The sequence below is a fragment of the Schistocerca serialis genome, chromosome 3 (genome assembly GCF_023864345.2).
Source record: "Schistocerca serialis cubense isolate TAMUIC-IGC-003099 chromosome 3, iqSchSeri2.2, whole genome shotgun sequence".
In the NCBI taxonomy this organism is placed as follows: Eukaryota; Metazoa; Arthropoda; class Insecta; order Orthoptera; family Acrididae; genus Schistocerca; species Schistocerca serialis.
Window position 1 is genome coordinate 605,348,728 of NC_064640.1, and position 19,447 is coordinate 605,368,174.

Below are 19,447 nucleotides of genomic sequence, written 5' to 3' on the forward strand. Positions count from 1 at the left end.
ACTGTCCATACCAGCTGCGAATGCTCCATCAACTCAGAGGATCAGTTTCGTAGCTCAATCTGAAACGTCTTTGCACTGTAATCACGGAATTACACTTCACAAACTCGAGAACACAAAATGATTCCTACTGCGGAGTAGCCATTTTGCAACATGTGACAGTAACCAAGTAAACAGAAGAGAACTGACATATAGCGGCAATGAATTTAAACTATACAATGTATTCGTTTCTCCAATACCCGTGCCGTGGCGCAGCGATGGACTGTTTTGACAACGTGATATTTCGTAATACGTACATTCATTTTGATTTCCCTGTACAGTGGAACCTTGCTTAACGAGCACCTCCCATAACACCAGATTCACATAACGATCAAAACAAAGTATAAAAAATGACTCGCTTAATGAGCAATGTTTCACATAACGATTAGCGACGATTTAGTGTGACGTCACCAATCGTTCGCTCGCGGCGGGGGAAACGTTCGACAACATGAACACTTTTCGCTGTCGGTACCGCCTTATGAACAATGTCTTTAGTACGTACTGCAGTTCGGATTTAGCGCTCTTTCTGCTACCATTTTAGTGCAGCTTGTGATGGCAAATTTTTTTCTAAACTTGTTTTCACACAGTGTTCTTTTGTGTGCAAATTTTAATAACCTTCGTAGAAATGTCCCAGATGATTAAACAGCAAGAATATGACCATAAGAGGAAAAAATGACATAAATGACACGTAAAATCACTGTAAAACTCTATCGCGGTGTGAGCGTTGCCGATTTAAGCGCGCACATGCAATCGGTCTACATCAACTACTTGCACTATCCTCAAGAACAAGGACAAGATTAAGGAGATAGATGCTTCAAACGGAGTGACAGGAATATCTAAACTACGGTTTCGCATTGTGGACGATGTCAAAAAGTTTCTCCTTGTATGTATAAAAGAAAAGCAATTACAAGGCGACACTATTAACGAGAACATCATTTGTGAGAAGGCGAGAATGGTTTTCGGCAACCTCGTTAAGAAGACGGCAGGATCATCAGCGGCCGAAGAAGTGTTTAAAGGAAGCCGTGGGTGGTTCGAGAAGCTTAAGAGAGGAAGCGGCATCCACAGCGTTGCGTGGCACGGCGAAGCAGCCAGCTCCGACACAAAGGTAGCAGACAACTTCATCAGTAACTTCAAGATGCTCGTAGATCCTGAGCGTTATCTGCCGCAACAGGTTTTTAATTGTGACGACACGGGTCTGTTCTGGAAAAAGTTGCCGAAGCGTACCTTTATAATACCAGAGGAGGATGCATTGCCCGGTCACAAGCCAATGACAGACCGTGTCACACTGCTATTCTGTACCAATGTATGTGGCGATTTGAAAATTAAGCCGCTGCTTGTTTACCATTCAGAAACTCCACGAGCGTTCAAGTAGTGTAAAGTCCAGAAGAGCAGGTTAAATGTGATGTGGAGGCACAACAATAAGGCTTGGGTGACATATGATTTATTTTTTTTTGTGATTGGATCAATGAAGTGTTTGGTCCTTAGGTGAAAAAATATTTGCTTGAGATGAATCTGCCACTCCATGTCTTGCTTGTTGTGGATAACGCTCCTGCCCATTATCCAGGCCTACGGGACTACCTCCTTGAAGAATTTCAGTTCATCAAGATCCAGTTTTTGCCTTCCAGCACCACTCCGTTGCTCCAGCCTACGGACCAGCAGATTGCTTCTAACTTAAAGAAGCTCTACACTAAACCACTCACCGAGTGTTGCTTTGAGCTGACCGAAGCTATCAATCTCACTCTCAGAGAGTTTTGGAAATATCACTGCAACATCGTTGCCTGCGTCAAGATAATCGAAAAGGCGTGGGAAGGGATTATCATGAGAACCCTCACTTTGCTTGGAAGAAGCTTTGGCCGGGGTGCATTGACGAATGTGACTCTGAGGCATTTGAGTCTGTACCTGTGGACTCTATAGTCAACGAGATTGTGTCTTTGACCAAGAGCATGGGACTAGAAGTGGATAACAATTATATCTATGAGCTTGTGGAAGCTCACAGCCATGATATGACCACCGAAGAGCTTATGGAGTTGCAGAGTGTATAACAGTAGTAAGTTGTGGAGAGGCGTCCTTCAGAGAAGAAGAAGGAGGAGGAGGCGGTAACAGCAAAACATCAATCTCCTGGCACAATAAGAGAAATGCTGAAAGCCTAAGAATCAGTTGTATCGTACATTGAAAATAATCACCCCAATAAAGCAGTGGCTACGCACGCTGCAAATTTATTTGACAACAATGCTGTACCGTATTTCTCCGCCAATTGTTGAAGTGTCGGTGGAAACAAATGACTATAGATAGCTTCCTACTAAAACAGAATTAGTCATGTATCGTGAATAATAAAGTACATAATATTGTATGAATAATTTTTTTAATAAATGGCATGAATAAGATACAGTTTTTAGTACTTTTTCTGCGTGGAACGCATTATCGTATTTTACATTAATTTATGTGGGATGAAATGGATAGCTTAAGGAGTGCTTCGCACTACGAGTAAGATTCTGGAACGAATTATGCTCACTATGTTAGGTTCCACTTTATTTGCATTACATGCAGGGTCGTTTATACCATTAGGCAAGACTAAGCGGCCGCTTAGGGCGGCAGAATTCTAAGAGCGGCGAAGGGCGGAAAAAATTAATTTCAAATCAAACACCGAAAAGATTGAGCAAATGAAGAGAAAAATGAAAAATTAAACTACCGAATTCTTTTCAAAAGCATATGAAACAGTTACGTAGTAAGTCTTTATTTACCGTGACGAAAGCAAACACATTGCGTCTACCTACCTCGAAACTAAAGCAGGCGCTACTGATTCCGAAACTGAAACAAATTTAGGACCACTGCGTCCATGGAAGCGAAAGAGCCAATGTCTATAGACAAACACAGCATCCATTCCTCACTGGGATTCGAACCCGGATCCATCTCATACGAATGATCAGAAGCCAGTCACTTCGACCACAGCGCCACCAGGGTGGCTGATAAAAGTTGTGAAACTCATTGGTCCGTATTTTATCAATGGCACGTTGAATGGACGCAAATATCGAAAGTTTTTGGAACAGGAACTACAGATACTACTTCAGGACGTTGCCCTGGATGTTCGACAACGTATGTGGTTTCAGGACGATGGCTGGTCATCGCATTGTGCAATTGAAGCACGCGAGGTATTAGACCGTGTTTATACTAGCCTGTGGATCGGCAGAGGTTGCCCTATTAATTGGCCCGCTAGGTCGCCGGATTTGACGTCGCCGGATTTCCTACTATGAGGATGTTTAAAAGATAAGGTGTACCAGCAAGTGCCAACAAGCCGTGAAGACATAGTCGACAACATCAGACGCCTGTATTGGCATTCCCGCAGATATGCTTCTGTCTTGTGTACGGTCGTTTGAAATCGGATCACTAAGTGTATTGATGTTGATGGTACTACGTTTGAACACTTACTCTAATTGGAAAGTACAGTAGCGTTTGCCTCGAGCCACGGCCACAGTGGCGCGTCGAGTAGTCCCGTCCCCTGTTCGATATGATGTCGGAGGAATACAACGTTGCAAATGGATTTTCCAATTAGAAGTCATACTGACCTGTCCTAACCTCGCAGCATGGAGGTCGGGTCTCACTTGCCTTTGGATACTTAAGGGTTATCGAGTAGCATATTATAATTTACGATTGTGTGCCCACTTCTACTCCTCCGATTACAGCGCCATCTGTGGCGAAATGAAGAAAATTCTTCTAACAAAACGTTTGTAGATTTTTCAGTAGAATCGCAATCTGCAATAAAACACGGGGGGGGGGGGGGGGGGGGGGTTCCCATTGAAGATTTCAAAGTTGCACCCCACCCACGCACGGGGTGGAGTGGCGGGTCGAGTGTCGTATCGTTGGATATTGGATATCCCCTTCCGAGACAAACAAATTGGACTTGTAACATTTTTTTGATGCGATGTGTAGTTTTTCGAGATATTTCAATGTCTTCAATTAGAATGAACACCCTGTATAATCACTGACAGTTACGCTGACTTTTCGTGCAGGTATAACATTCAAATAACAGTTTGAATCAGTACACCATACTGATAGGAGGAAATAATGTAATGGTATTGTTCAGTTCCAGGCTTCGGTATACCGCCCAGATAGCAATGTTCAGCTGAAACGTCTGGAACCACAAACTGATAGAGGAAGAAGAAGGCCTTTTTATAGTATTGGAAGAAATTGTAATCGCAGCAGAGGTTCCTACATACCAGTTAGGATCACTGGTAATCAAATAACATCTAAAGGAAAGCCAAATGTGGAGCAAACCATTCCTGACGATGAACTTCAAATTCGCGAAATCACTAAGAAACTATTGGAGGACATAAAAGAATTGGATCTCAATGATACATCGAAGTGCCACACCCAAGAGGGGCCAGTCAGAACTCACCAAGAGCAGTCAGTAAGTACGTTACTTTAGGCACTAGAATGTAGAAATATGATTCAAGCTCCGTACCTGCTATAATACCATAAATCATTTCTTGTCCGTTTTTCTGTTTTCCCGATAAGACTACGTGGGTGAGAAACGAAGGATGCTAGCGACCGGCAGCCACGCTAAATATTTCGACTGGCCGCATAATCTCCTAATGCCAGACGAATGTGTTAGCTGTATATGAAGCTTTTAACATAGAACTATATTCTACTGAATAGTGTACATCAGAACGTCGGTTATATTGTTGTGGCTTTTTCTTTCATAGGTTGGCAACGTTGAGAAGCAAAAGCCCTCAGACGATAAGATGGTGAGTGAGGAGCAGACACTAATTTCACCCAGCGTTACTGATAGCGTAGACTTGGAAAATGAATTCAAGTTACGTCAGATTTGTGTTGATGAGAAAGAATTGAGCGAAAAGCAAGCGGAAGCCACAGGGAAAATTAGTTCACTTCGTTATAGCAAGATAAAATACATTCGAAGGCATTCTAAAAGTATGGATAAAAGGCAGTTTATGGTGGTTTCAACAACGTACCGTGCACAGAGTGACGCATGTCTGCCGTCATCAACAGCTAATCAGCAGCACCACGTGAGTATCCGTGCTTTGGAAATGGCAGTTTAGAGCCACTGGGTCATTACCGTAAGAACTCCCTTCCTTATTAATCTGAGGTTTTCACGCACTAGTGGACAACCAGAAATAACCCCATCTAAATACATTACGTACGAATAACATAACAAAATGATAGCCACTGACAAAACCCGCATGAGTATTGATTCTTATGCACCGTACACTGAAATAAGTAGAAATCACATTCTCGGACTGTAATATCTGACACAATAACGACTGTACTTGATCTGCTGACAGATTGGCCTGTTGTTCAAACGTCGTACCGTGTTGGAAAACGTTCTAGAAATTCCAGAACTGAGTCGACGGCTACAGTTCCCTTACTTACAGGATATCAGTGATGTACTGTGAATCTTCGAGAACTGCCTGATCCTTCAGCAAAATTGTTCAACGCGTAGGATCTAGTGTTCATGATGTACGAGGGTTGACTGAAAAGTAATGCCGCCACTTTTTTAACTCGTCAAGTAACTGGATGTGTCACTGACTTGTTCAACGTTGGCAGAAATGTATCCAATTGGCTGGTGATTATGTGGAAAAGTGAATATTGGTAATTAAATATCACATTCTAAGGATTATTTCTGCGTTTGGTATGCGGCAGGTACTGGCTTGTTCTGTAGCCTCTTCTCTACAGCTCCAGTTGGCGGGAAGCCTTAGCATTGAACGGTTGTGTTGTTACAGTGTAAAGTATGGAACCCTGCGCAGACGGTCGGTCAATGCAGTTTAAGCAACGTGCATTCATTGAATTCTTGACAGCAGAAGGTGTCACCACAAATGAGATTCATCAGAGAATGAAAGCAGTTTACGGTGATTGTGTTGATGTGACTACTGTGCGTCGTTGGGCGAGTAAGTTTAAAGATGTTGAGGCGGGAACATCTGACCTGCGTGATAAACAAAGAGTTGGACGGCCTGTGACAGCAAACACAGAGTTTCACAAGCAGATGGTGCTATCCATGTTGATTTCCTTGATTGTGGAACAACAATAAATTCAGAGCATTACATCACAATGCAGGGAACTCTGAAACGACGGCTAACAAGGATCCGAAAGCAAAAGGGAAATGTTTTCCTGTAGAACGTCTGAGACTGAATCTCACCACCGAACGGCACAGTCCAGATTTAGCACCCTCTGACTTCCATCTGTTTCCGGTAATGAAAGACGATCTGCGGGGACATCATTATGCTTCTGATGAAGACGTTGAGAGAATTGTGAGACTGTGGTTGCGTAGACAGAGTGTCAAATTCTTCCGTGACGGCTTCAGAAAACTTGTTCATCGTTGGCAGAAATGTATCCAATTGGCTGGTGATTATATGGAAAAGTGAATATTCGTAATTAGAGATCATATTCTAAGGATTATTTCTGCGTTTGATTTATTAACATACTCCCATCCAAACCCAATTAACGAAAGTGGAGGCATTACTTTTCATTCAAACCTCGTACATTGTACAAACTATGTAATATGTGAGTAAACCATTATACACAGAGAAAAATTTCGTGAGGTTGTTCCTTTTACAGCAGTGCTTTGTATCAGTCCAACGTTATATAAGTGATTCAGCCTGTCAGAACTGTGTCAGTCTATAGAGTAGTTAATATTGTATTATTGTATTCTGAAAATAATGAGCACACGTGTCACTGAGATCTTTCCAATGTAATACGCAGAGAATATAAAATTCAACATTCTAAGCCCATTTCTAGAGAATCCTTTGAAAAGTAATCCACCTACTCCAAAAGCCTAAAGTCAGTATCACAGTCCATGTATGCGAAGCCATTCAGATACAGTAAGCTAATGCAAGCAGCAGACTTCTAGAATAAATAAAAGATAGCAATATCTGTAAGACAAATCTGAAGGAGGGAAGAACACGGCTTAACGTTCCACCGGCGTAATATAAACGAGAGTGAACGTATCACATGTCATCAAAACAATCACGAACGTGCCGAAGTGGTTGAGAAACTGGCCTCGTATTAGGGACCAAGCAGTTCAAATCTCCGTCGGGCCATCTGGATTAAGGCTTTCTATATACCTTTAAATCACTTTTCAGGATGTGACGATGATTTCTTTTTAAAAAACTGCAGCCTTTTGCTAGTTCCATTCTTCTCCATATGAGCCAAAACATAGTATGTAATGCGTTTAATGTCACCATATTAACAAACTGTGATGTCTGGCCCCTTGACGTTTATTATGAATCATCGTATAGTTATGTAAACATAGCGGCGCCGCTAGTCATTCAGTATATGGTGCGAACCCGATTTATCAGTAAAACTCTATATGATTAAAGCTGTGTTTTAGACACGCAGTCGAGCTGAATCCGTTGCCTTTTGCTGGCAATGCTTACACCAACTGAGTTATTCAGGCACACTTCAGGCTGGAGTCTCAACTTTCCAGTCTCCCACTAATCCCTCCACAATACCCAAAAACAAAAAGCTGAGTTTAGTTTGGAATGTAGGAGACTGAGGTTATGAGCCGAGTGATGGAGCATGTCTCAAAAGATCAATCGGTAATTTTATTGCACGTGAAAAATATGGGTCTGAGTTTGAGTCCCGGTCCGGCACTACGAATTAAACACTCAGAAAGTAGCATTACAAAATATAATAAACTGCGTAGTGAAATGCTTACTCTTAGAAGAGTCCATATTCCGCATTTAAGCAGTCCTTAGTCAATCCTTTTTTTCATCCAGTGCAAGACAAGAAAGGTATACAAAGGAGAACCTCCGTGGGGTTTGGACTGTGAGACAGTACTGGCAACCTAACACTTTAAGTCTAGCCGTGAAGCGTGAAGCGAGTGCATCAATTGATGCTGATCCGTGAAAAGCAAGTATCTAGCTTCAGTTTCTGGTCTGGCATTGTTGTGGTATATCAGGTAGTTTCGTGATGGTGAAGAAACCTGTGCAGACCGAATAATTCATTCTTCCTTTATTTAACAGTTTGTTAAAGTACGAATTGTAACGTTTTAGGAAATAGGCTCTCTGATATCACAGATGGTTGTACTTACTGGAGAACATTAATAATAAAGAACTGTTTTCAGCTTGTCACAAGGGAATGGTGAAAGACAGGTGGCTGCAGAATGCTAACAGTTGACGAAAACACAGCTGATACCGTAGAAGCCAGTGGTCATTAATCACATGTGTTGGCAAGTTAAGATAATCCCCATGATTACTATAGAGCCTGAGGTGACAAAAGTCATCAGATATCTCCTAACACTGTGACGGACCTCCTTTTGTCCTGCGTAGTCCAGAATCTCGACGTGGCATGGACTCAACAAGTGATCTGGAGAAATACTGAGCCATGCTGCCTCTATAGCCGTCCACAATTGCGAAAGTGTTGCCGGTACAGGATTTTGTGCACGACCTCTCGATTATGTCCCATAAATGTTCGGTGGAATTCATGTGGGTTACCAAATCATTCGCTCGAATTGTCCAGAACGCTCTTCAAACCAATCACAAACAATTGTGGCCTGGTGACATGACGCATTGACATATATAAAAATTCCACTATTTTTTGGGAACATGAAGGCCATGAACGGCTGCAAAACTTCTCCAAGTAGCGACGCATAACCATTTCTAGCCAATGATCGATACAGTTGGACCAGAGGACCCATGCCTTTCCATGTAAACATAGCCCACAGCATTGTGGAGCCACCACCAGCTTGCACAGTGCCTTCTTGACAACTGGGGTCCATGACTTCGTGGGGTCAGCACCATACTCGAACCCTACCATCAGCTCTTTCCAACTCAAATCGGGACTCAGCTGACCAGGTCACGGTTTTCCAGTTGTTTACTGTCCAACCGATGTGGTCACAAGCCAAGCAGAGGCGCTGCACGTGATGTCGTGCTGTAAAGGCACGCGTTTTGGTCGTCTGCTGCCACTTACCATTAACGCCAAATTTCGACGTGCTGTTCTAACGGATACGTTTGTCTTACATCCCACATTGATTTCACGTAATGTTGGTTGTCTGTTAGAAATTACCACTCTACGCAATCGGCGCTGCTCTCGGTCATTAAGTGAAGGCCATCGGCCACTGTGTTGTCGGTGGTGAGAGGTAATACCTCAAATTTGATATTCTCGGCACACTCTTGACACTTTGGATTTAGGAATATTGAATTATCTAGCGATATCCGAAATGGATATTCCGCGTTCAAAGTCTGTTAGTTCCCGTTGTGCGGCCATAATCACATCGGAAATTTTTTCAAATAAATCACCTGGTTGCAAATGACAAATCAGCCGGTGCACTGCCCTTTCATACCTTGTGTACGGGATTCTGGAGCCATCTACCGGTATCCCATGACTTTTTCATCTCAGTATACACGATTTATACTAGTTACGTCAAGTGAATTCATCAGTAATAATCATTCACCTGGTGTCCTGCTGCTACCAGTATCGAAGGCTCTTGTGATGATTCGGGCTCTTGACCAATTCCATTCATTTACAGGAGCAAATTTGCCATCAGATGCATGCATGTATTAATCCAGTGTACATTGCAGCCATAGTGCAGGTTGATGATGATTGTTTTGTTGTTTGAGTCATGTTAACATGCGAAGTATTGGGACTTTGATACTTACAGAAGAACAAATGGTTTCACATACTATTTGTCCTAAGTTTTTGTACATTTGTCAAACAACAACTGAACCCTTCAAAACGACGGCGTACCTCGATTGTAGGTTTCCCATAAATAAAGTGAATAAATGATTGGGATACGTGTAAATATCAAAAGTGTCCACATCTTAGAGCTCTGCATCTTGCCCCTCGTCTTCCACGACTCACTTTGTTCCCAGCTCAGCTTGACATGGACAGCAGTTCCCTCACTCGTCTTCAAGCGAATGTGCAACCAGCGAGTGCGAAGAACAATCACATGACACTTCCACAGGGCTAGGAAAATATGGAGACTTGCTTCGTCACATCACAGCCACACATATGAGCATGGCATGCGTTGCAAGCCATTTGCAACTGAGATTGCTTTTAGCTGTGGAGTTTCTGTGTTTTCTATGGAAAAGGTATATTCCGAATCTCTGATATTCATCAAATATTAACGCAGTGACTGACTATAATTATGTACGATGTACAACCAATATTGCAGCGATTATCGAATACTGTGTGATAATTAAGCTCATTGATGTAATTGTCCAAGTATACAAACTGCATAAGCTCTGTCTGCAAATAAAATTACGCTGACTGCACGATACACACTTTGGGCAGAATAAATGAAAAAGATCGACACTGAGGAAGTGACAACTGATTATTATTATGAAATCTAGAAGTGAATAATTATTTATAATACATGGTGGTCCATTGATGGTGACCGGGCCAAATATCTCACGAAATAAGCGTCAAACGAAAAAACTACAAAGAACGAAACTTGTCTAGCTTGAAGGGGGTAACCAGATGGCGCTATGGTTGGCCCGCTATATGGCACTGCAATGCAATGCAATGCAATGCAATGCAATGCAATAAATGCTCAACATCGATGTACTGTGGAGACCTCACGCCCCACGTGTTGAGCAATTCGGCGGTACATCCACCCGGCCTCCCGCATGCCCACTATACGCCCTCACTCAAAGTCCGTCAACTGCACATACGGTTCACGTCCACGCTGTCGCGGCATGCTACCAGTGTTAAAGACTGCGATGGAGCTCCGTATGCCACGGCAAACTGGCTGACACTGACGGCGGCGGTGCACAAATGCTGCGCAGCTAGCGCCATTCGACGGCCAACACCGCGGTTCCTGGTGTGTCCGCTGTGCCGTGCGTGTGATCATTGCTTGTACAGCCCTCTCGCAGTGTCCGGAGCAAGTATGGTGGGTCTGACACACCGGTGTCAATGTGTTCCTTTTTCCATTTCCAGGAGTGTATTAATCAGTAAAGAAATTACCTTCGATTTCTGTCATTTAAGAAAATATTCGTTCTCTCTGTGACTATCACTGACGTAGGCTTTCATTTCATCTTCCTCAATTTTTCCACTGTAACTCTAGTCATCTCATCCGTCATAACAGGACCTTCAAAGACAATCTGCCCCGTAGTTTTCTAGTCTACATCTACGTCTACACACATACTCTGCGAACCACCGTACAGCGCATGACAGAGGGTACCACGTACCACTACGAGTCATTTCCATTCCTGCTCCGCCCGCAAACAGAGCGAGGGGAAAATGACTGTCTTAAAGCCTTCACATGAGCCGTAACTTCTCATGTTATCTTCATGGTCCTTGGCGGCAGTAGAATCATTTTGCATCGGCCTCAAATGCCGGTTCTCTAAATTTCCATAATAGTGCCTTGCGGAAAAAGCGTTGTCTTCCCTCCAGAGATTATCATTTGAGTTCACGAAGCATCTCCGTAATACATGCGTGCTGAGCGAACATATCGGTAACAAATCTAGCAGCACGCCTCTGAAATACTTCGATGTCTTTCTTTATTCCGACCTGATGGGGATCCCAAACACTCGAGCAGTACTCAAGAACGGGTCGCACTAGCGCTCTGTGCGCCATCTCCTTCACAGATGAGTTACAGTTTCCTAAAATTCTCACAATAAAACGAAGTCGAGCATTCGCCTTCCCTACTACCAACCTGACGTGCTCATTATATTTCATATCGCTTTACAGCGTTATGCCTAGATATTTAATCGATATGACTGTGTCAAGTAGCATATTACTAATGCTATATGCGAACGTTACAGGACTGTTTTTCCTACTCATCCGCATTAATTTACATTTTTTCTACATTTAGAGCAAGCTGCCATTCATTACACCTACTACAGTCACTCAACGACAATACTTTGCTGTATACCCCAGCGTCGTCAGAAAACAGCCGTAAATTGCTATTCATATCATTTATTTATATAGAGAATAAGTCCCTGGGGCACACCTGACGATTTTCTTGTCTCTTATGAAGACTCTTGTTCGAGGACAACGTACTCGGTTCCATTACTTAAAAAGACTTAGAGCCACTCACATATATGTCAAACCCTTTCCGGAAATCTAGAAATATGGAATCTGTCCATTGCACTTCATCCCTGGTTCGAAGGATATTATGTGAGAAAAGGATAAGCTGAGTTTCCCCACGAGCGGTGCTTTCTAACTCCGTGCTGATTTGTGGACAGAAGTTCCTCTATCTCAAAAAAATTTATTATATTCGAACTGAGAATATGTTCCAGAATTTTTTGACAAAGGTATATTAAGGATATTGGTCTGCAATTACATGGATCCGTTCTTATACCTTTATTATATATAGGAGTCGCCTGTGCTTCTTTCCAGTCGCTTAGGGACTTTGCCCTGAGCGAGGGATTCGCGATAAATGCGAGGGAGGTAAGGAGCCAACGTCGCAGATTACTCTAGGACTTTGTGTGTACCGACACACCGTTTATTGACCTAGGTATCGTTTGGTTCTAAGAAAAGGATATGACCAAAAGAACCTCTTACGCACCACGCTCTGTATTCAATGTTTCACATGCCTTGAGAACGATATCCAAACTTTTGAGCTGACAATGTTCTTTCTGCTTTCGTTTTGTCCGTCCCCTCCTTCAAAATATTCGAGAATTGACAAACAGAAAATAATTCATTTTTGGCAGATTTCATAGAAGAAAAGTAAACTAAAAATATTTGTGATAGTCATATTTCTGATGAATGGAACATGCATAGAATAGCAGCGAAAGATCCATATAATGGAACGACTACAGACAGAATTAGAAATGAAAAAAGTGAAGGGAAAGTGGTGTACAATACCATAGACCTTGATTCAATATAATAATGGGAGTTCGGTGCAAGCGATAAGACGAAAGGCATTAACTGTATTCAAGGTAACAAAATTAAGTGTAACTATCACTAGTCTATAAAACTAATATATGGATAAAACATATATATTGACCTTGCAGTATCACATGACTGCTAATATCTTCTGGAGACATTAGGTTACATGGATTAGAGATAGAAAGTGTGTATTCTGTAATAGAGGAGTCAAACTGACTTTGTACCTGTAAAATAAACACGACTAAAACAAAATAAGCCAGAAACAATATCTTCACAACGGATTTTCCATGAAAACGGTAACTCTGAGTCAGACGAGCAAATTGCAAAAAAAAAATGGTTCAAATGGCTCTGAGCACTATGGGACTTAACATCTGAGGTCATCAGTCCCCTAGAACTTAGAACTACGTAAACCTAACTAACCTAAGGACATCACACACAGCCATGCCCAAGGCAGGATTCGAACCTGCGACCGTAGCGGTCGCGCGGTTCCAGACTCAAGCGCCTAGAACCACTCTGCCACCACGGCCGACAGCAAATTCCAGTAACCGCGTTAGTAGCTAAAATTTGCCAGTGAACTGGTTTTCCAAACGGCAGCAGAGGGATCATTCAGCATTCGTTTGTAGAATATAGTGAACTCTGCGATCGAGAAACGTTAGTTGCCTGATCTCAGACTTGTATCACTCTAAGAGCGTTGTAGGAAGACAGGTATATGTAAATTTGACTCTAGAATTCGCATTTTCGGATGAAAGCATTTTGGACCGCTTAAAGGAAAACTAGACAACAGTGGGTCAGGAAGGCACCACAGTCAGAGCGGCGCCCAACCACAGACAGCTGCGGTAGACTAGAGGCGCCTCACTCTTCAGCTAACGTAGTTCACAACTGTTGATCACTAGTCTCATTCGATACCTGTTTCAGATGTTTTGCTATCCACATCTCTTTCCTGTTCCAGTTTAATTTTCTCGAGTTTCCTATATTCCGTATATTGAAAGTTAATAATAAAATTCAACTCTATAGTAAAACCGATAATTTATGCTTCAGGAGTCCATATTGCGCTCAAGTATCTGCGCTGTTAATGTGTGGTGTGAAACATCATTCATTTTTAAGCGGATTTCTCTCGTGTCGTTATTATTGCTCACAATAATCTTCAAGTGTTCCAGAGAATACAAGTTGCTTCACACGTAAAATGCAACATTTCCTCTCTTCACTTTACCACGTACTAAATCTCGACAGGCTAATTATTACTTGCTTTACAATTCCAGTATGGCTAGAAGAAACCATACTTATTTTCTGCTAAGTAATAAAAGTGTGGTGAAACCACCTTGTAAAAGTTTTGTAACATGTCGATCTATTGTAAATATTCTAAAAAGTCACCTAAGGTGTGAATCACAGTTCTTCCGTCAACTATCCATTCAAATCTTCCATTACTTACGAATGAGGTTAGCAACTGAGATCTTATCGAATGCCATATTTGATCATCCGGGGACGGATACGATGATCCCACAAGCACACGTGCCGATTCCATGGCATCAGTTCTAGATCGAACTTGAGTCGCAAATGATGGCACTTCAATTAATCACCCCCCCCCCCAAAAAAAAATTGTAAGCTCTACTGGTACTTGTTAATCAGTATGAAACTGTTTCACCGGTTGCTTATGTCTATGAATCCTGAAAGATCGAAAAGCTAGAATGCACCGTTATTGTTTCGTCCTTTTCTGTACAGTTAATGTGGTTTCAGGTGATGTCGAACGGTAGAATGCTTACGAATAGTAGTCGCAGAGTCCGCAGCTCGTGGTCGTGCGGGAGCGTTCTCGCTTCCCACGCCCGGGTTCCCGGGTTCGATTCCCGGCGGGGTCAGGGATTTTCTCTGCCTCGTGATGACTGGGTGTTGTGTGACGTCCTTAGGTTAGTTAGGTTTAAGTAGTTCTAAGTTCTAGGGGACTGATGACCTCAGATGTTAAGTCCCATAGTGCTCAGAGCCATTTGAACCATTTTAGTAGTCGCAGAATACGAATGCTGTGATGAACCTACAGGCTCTGGCCTTCTATTACGTGCTGTGCCTATTTTGGTGAGTCTATGTTCCTTATTTTATATGCACCTGATGTCACCCATGTGAAGTCTACCTCATGCCGTGTCGCTTCGGGTATCGCACTCTGATGTATCCGGCTACATGGTTAGTTGACTATTAAGCTTTGCACATTTCAATAGTGTTTTCGATTCAGATATATCTCAGTTATGATACTCTCTTTTTGTCTTAAGGCTGGCTATTGCTGCCTCAATACAAACATTTCTTTAACTCCAATTTATTGTGTGGCACTTCATCTAATCGTTCTGCGACGCATAATGTAGCCAATCGCCTATTTCTTCACTAACCATATTTCTAATTAAAAGAGTGGCAGTTGAAGTAGACTCATGTCACCTTGTATAATGTGAAAAACATTTGTTTTCTATATCGTAAGTTGAAAAAAACCACATTAATTCCCTGAAATACCATTCTAAGGTACCTAAACACGCATGAGAAACAGTAGATGCTGCCACTACAATCAGCATACCAAGAGTTCAACAAATGTGAAAAATATAATTGCTAAAGTTATACAGCGCTGTATCCTGGAGTTAAGAGGCAATGTAAATGATTAGGAACGATTTCCTTTTACAGATCGCGGATGATGAGACACGGTCTTCTTCCGCAGCAACAAACATTAAAAGCGAGATTCAATCTCACGAAGAAACAGTTTCTAATGAAAAATACACGGAAGAGATGCAAGCTTCACAGTATCTACATGGTCAGAAAATACAAGAGAAGCCACAACAGTCTATTGCTACGGAAAAGGAGTTGGCAGAAAAGCCACAGTCTCAGCAAATTATTGCTGAGAATGTCACTGACCAAACAGCTGCGACCCTCCAAAATACGGATATTACAGAGGGTCAGTACCAGAAACTAAGACCCACAGCGAACCAGAACCAGTTGGTAAGTGTTAACCAGGTCCAGTAATTAAATAGCACTTGCTTTCGTATTTTGGGGCGACAGACAACTTCCTCCTGTTAGTTCTTTCTTCAGCCTTGTTTCCTGTAAAGTAAATTCTTCGTCACTGCAGTCCATGTACGAGGGCGTGCTGAGAAGTGCTACCCCCGAATCTTTTTTGTTCAAATCTTAAAGCTTTTTAAATAAAACAAAGTTTGTAGAGCGTAACATGGCGGTGTGTAACGTAACTATGTCAGTGCGTGAGAAACAGTGGACTGTTATCCCTCGGCAGACTGAAAACGCGAATTCGAAGAGTTCTTCCACACATCGAGCACCCTGTCCTTCAACATGACAATGCCACACCACACACGAGCACTGCGGCATCTGCAACGATCCGGCGCCTTGGGTTCACTGTCAGCGATCGTTCTCCATATAGTTCCGACTTGGCCACATCCGATTTTCACCTTTTTCCAAAGCTTAAAGAACACCTTTGAAGACTTCACTTCGACAGTTCAGTGCAAGCAGAGGTGAAGGTGTGACTCCGATAATAAACATTCTACAGTGACGGTATTAAGAAAATAGTCTCTCGTTGGGAGAAATGTGTTCGTCGCCAGCGTCGTTAGGTTGGGAAATAAATATGTAGACGTGAAGAATAAAGATGCATACTGTTAATAACGTTGTTTCATTTAAAAATTCTTAACAGTTTTTACACACAAAATTCGGAGGCATTACCTTTCAGGACGTCCTCGTTGAAATTTGTCTTTCGGCCGTGCACTGCTTCGTACTCAACTCACAGTGTCATTGTGCTCATTACAGAAATATAATGACTGTTGATGGCAGCTTACTAAATCTGATATTAATACATGAATGCAAATGTTAATAAAATGCGCTCAGTCTTCCTATAAAATTTCTACTATCTACTGAATATAGATAATGAAAATGAGCGTTTGGCGTCATTGGCCGGGAGGCCCCTTACGAGGCATGTCCGGCCGCCTTGGTGCAGGTCTTATTATATTCGACGCCACATTGGGCGACCTGCGCGCCGGATGGGGATGAAATGATGATGAAGACAACACAACACCCAGTCCCTGAGTGGAGAAAATCCCCGACCCAGTAGGGAATCTAACCCGGGCCCCTTACGACGGCAGTCCGTCACGCTGACCATTTTTTATCTCGTTGGGTTCTATATTGTTCGTTGAATTTGTTCGTAGCGGACGTCCGATGACACTAGTTCAGGTTGTTCGTTGATCCGTTCACTCAGTTTTTTTTATTACAGAAGGTAGCTAAACCCTCTGACCGAACACACTGAGCTACCGTGCCGGCTTTTTTTTTTTTTTTTTTTTTCGTTCGTTGCATCTGCTCGGGGCGGTCGTCGTAAGACACCCATTTAAGTTCGTTGTTGATCGATCAACTCAGTTTTTTTATTACAGAGGGCAGCTAACCCTCTGACCGAACACGGTGAGCTATCGTGCCGGCTATTGATAAGTTCTACTACCTTACGAAGCATGCTACGAAATATATCGTTTGTACTTATTCGTAGTACCATAGCCATTTGCAAAGAAAGCCACTTATCTAGTTTCAGAACAAAGATGATCATCGGTTGTTTAAATTACGTGATCTGTTCGCTTGCATCATTAGTGAAAATGTACAGAAATGGCACAACTGTGAATAATAACCACGGAAACTGCGAAGATCTTCATGCTATCCATGTCCAAGATGAAATCGACGACGCAGTGTTACATGAAGGCCAGCTGCCATGTTACAGTGGAACAGGTCGCATTCGAAATAAACCAGCGCACAAAGAGTCTCGCGACTACCCGTAATTGGCAACACATATACTGCTCTGGAGCAGAAAAGTTCTGCTTGTATTCATGGTAGCAACCGTACACTAAAGCAAGAAACGTTAACTTCATTGACAATTGAAGAAATTCGTGCTAACTGACGACATGTAGACGTCTCAGTGAATCATCCTATTCGATTTATAGGACGGCTGAATGTCGGCGTATCCGATGAGAAAATTTGGAGAACAAAGACTGCCCAACAGTTTATGCAGGAACTCAAGGATACAGGAGCAACGTATTTGTCTGAATATTATTTTTCTGGCACTCTGTGGCACCATTAACACATATCAGAGACACACTTGCTCGATTTTTTTTACAAATATGTTCAAATGATCGTGAAGAGCTTCTTTCATAGGAAGTACACTGTCTTTCAGAAAGTTTCTGCGCGTTGCCACACAGCTAGAAGTCTTCAAAAGTGGCACTGGTAGCACAATCGACCTTGAAAGTTTTTCCTTGTCTCAGAAATTCAGCCCGGCACGGGTACCACCCCTAATACCGTATTCACTGCGCCAGTCCTACACCACGCACCTTTTGACAGGTATGGAAAGCACTGTAGACGGCATGGCGCTATGTGTTCGGGAAGTGATTCGTTTACAGCTAGTCTATCTGATACGAGTGTAGCAAGACCGGTTACTTTTGGTACTAGCGGGTAGTCATTGCAATGTGACTCGATAGTGTGTGATGCAAGTAATCTGTTTCTTTTCAAAATCAATTTGAACTCAGTGACATGAAAAACTTCATTCAAATAATTTAATTGAAGACGATCATTTGCAATCGGTAATGTGGCACAGTGAATTTGTAATTATAGCACAGATTTTGAATTACTGTTTGTCTGTAACGACAGTGGTAGTAATAGTGTGTTTCGGAACTTATGGTATGAGTCATTAAGAATCATTAAACAATCTGCAGTATTAGGGTCCTTTGAGCATAAGTGGATGTACGTTGTAGACATTACGTGTTGAATCTTCGAGCGTATTTCATTTCTAGTAAAAAGTTCGATAACAATTAACGATTAAAATTGTATCTCTTTCCAGGTATCAGCAGAAAAGATCAATTACCAAAACGCGCTGCTGACAGATGAGCAGACAAATCTTAAAGGAAAAAATGACAAAGCTTTGAATACCCATACAGAGCTTGGATATGTCTCTATCACCCCACATGAGGTCAACTCTACAATGACTCCGGAAGAGGCCTACGCGTTACTTTTGGAAGACAGTCACTACGAACAGTCAGTAGCCAACCAGAGCCTAGACCGCCCGGTGAGTAGCTTTATTTCGTCAAGAAAAGGAAAGAGCAACTGGATACGAAAACTTATCCCTAATATCTGGGCGAAAAATGTTGTCGGTAGTAGACGGCTAAACCAAGTTAACATTATTGAACGGAAGACAGTATTCGATCAGTGTTTCGTGAGTTTCTGTGCTTGTGTGGCACCTTCAAACTAATTTCTGTAATTATTCTCAGTTGCAAAAATAAATGCCTTCAACAGTTTTAACGAATTCATTTGCATAGGAACATGACTTCGCAGTGATACAGGCTGACTGAAAGTTGGATAAGGCTGTAATTGGATCCCGACGCTAGTGTCTCATCTACACGATAGAGAAGGAAGGTGTTTTTTTTTTCCCTTCCATTTGAGCGAGGGCGCTCTAGCAACAGAAAAGAGCTAGTTCTTCTTCCACACAGATTTGTTATTACTGAGTGTTGTTTAACATTAAAAGGCGATAATAAACATGAAGAAAACACCCCCTGGAATGTTGTTCATAGATGGTAACACAACAGGTCGAATTACCAGATTGACGTACAAATTGATCCAGTTGCTGTTGATACTATTG

General features: G+C 42.2%; 1 protein-coding gene across 1 annotated transcript in view; it reads left to right on the forward strand.

Moving 5' to 3' along the window:
- LOC126471036 (uncharacterized) overlaps positions 1-19,160 on the forward strand; it is a 197,719-nt gene extending 178,559 nt beyond the window's left edge. The window contains exons 7-10 of the mRNA XM_050099102.1: positions 4,737-5,057; positions 15,472-15,783; positions 18,653-18,877; positions 19,128-19,160. Of these exons, the coding sequence (XP_049955059.1) occupies positions 4,737-5,057; positions 15,472-15,783; positions 18,653-18,877; positions 19,128-19,160 (891 nt within the window). The remainder of the gene's footprint in view (positions 1-4,736; positions 5,058-15,471; positions 15,784-18,652; positions 18,878-19,127) is intronic.
- Positions 19,161-19,447: the final 287 nt, after the last annotated feature.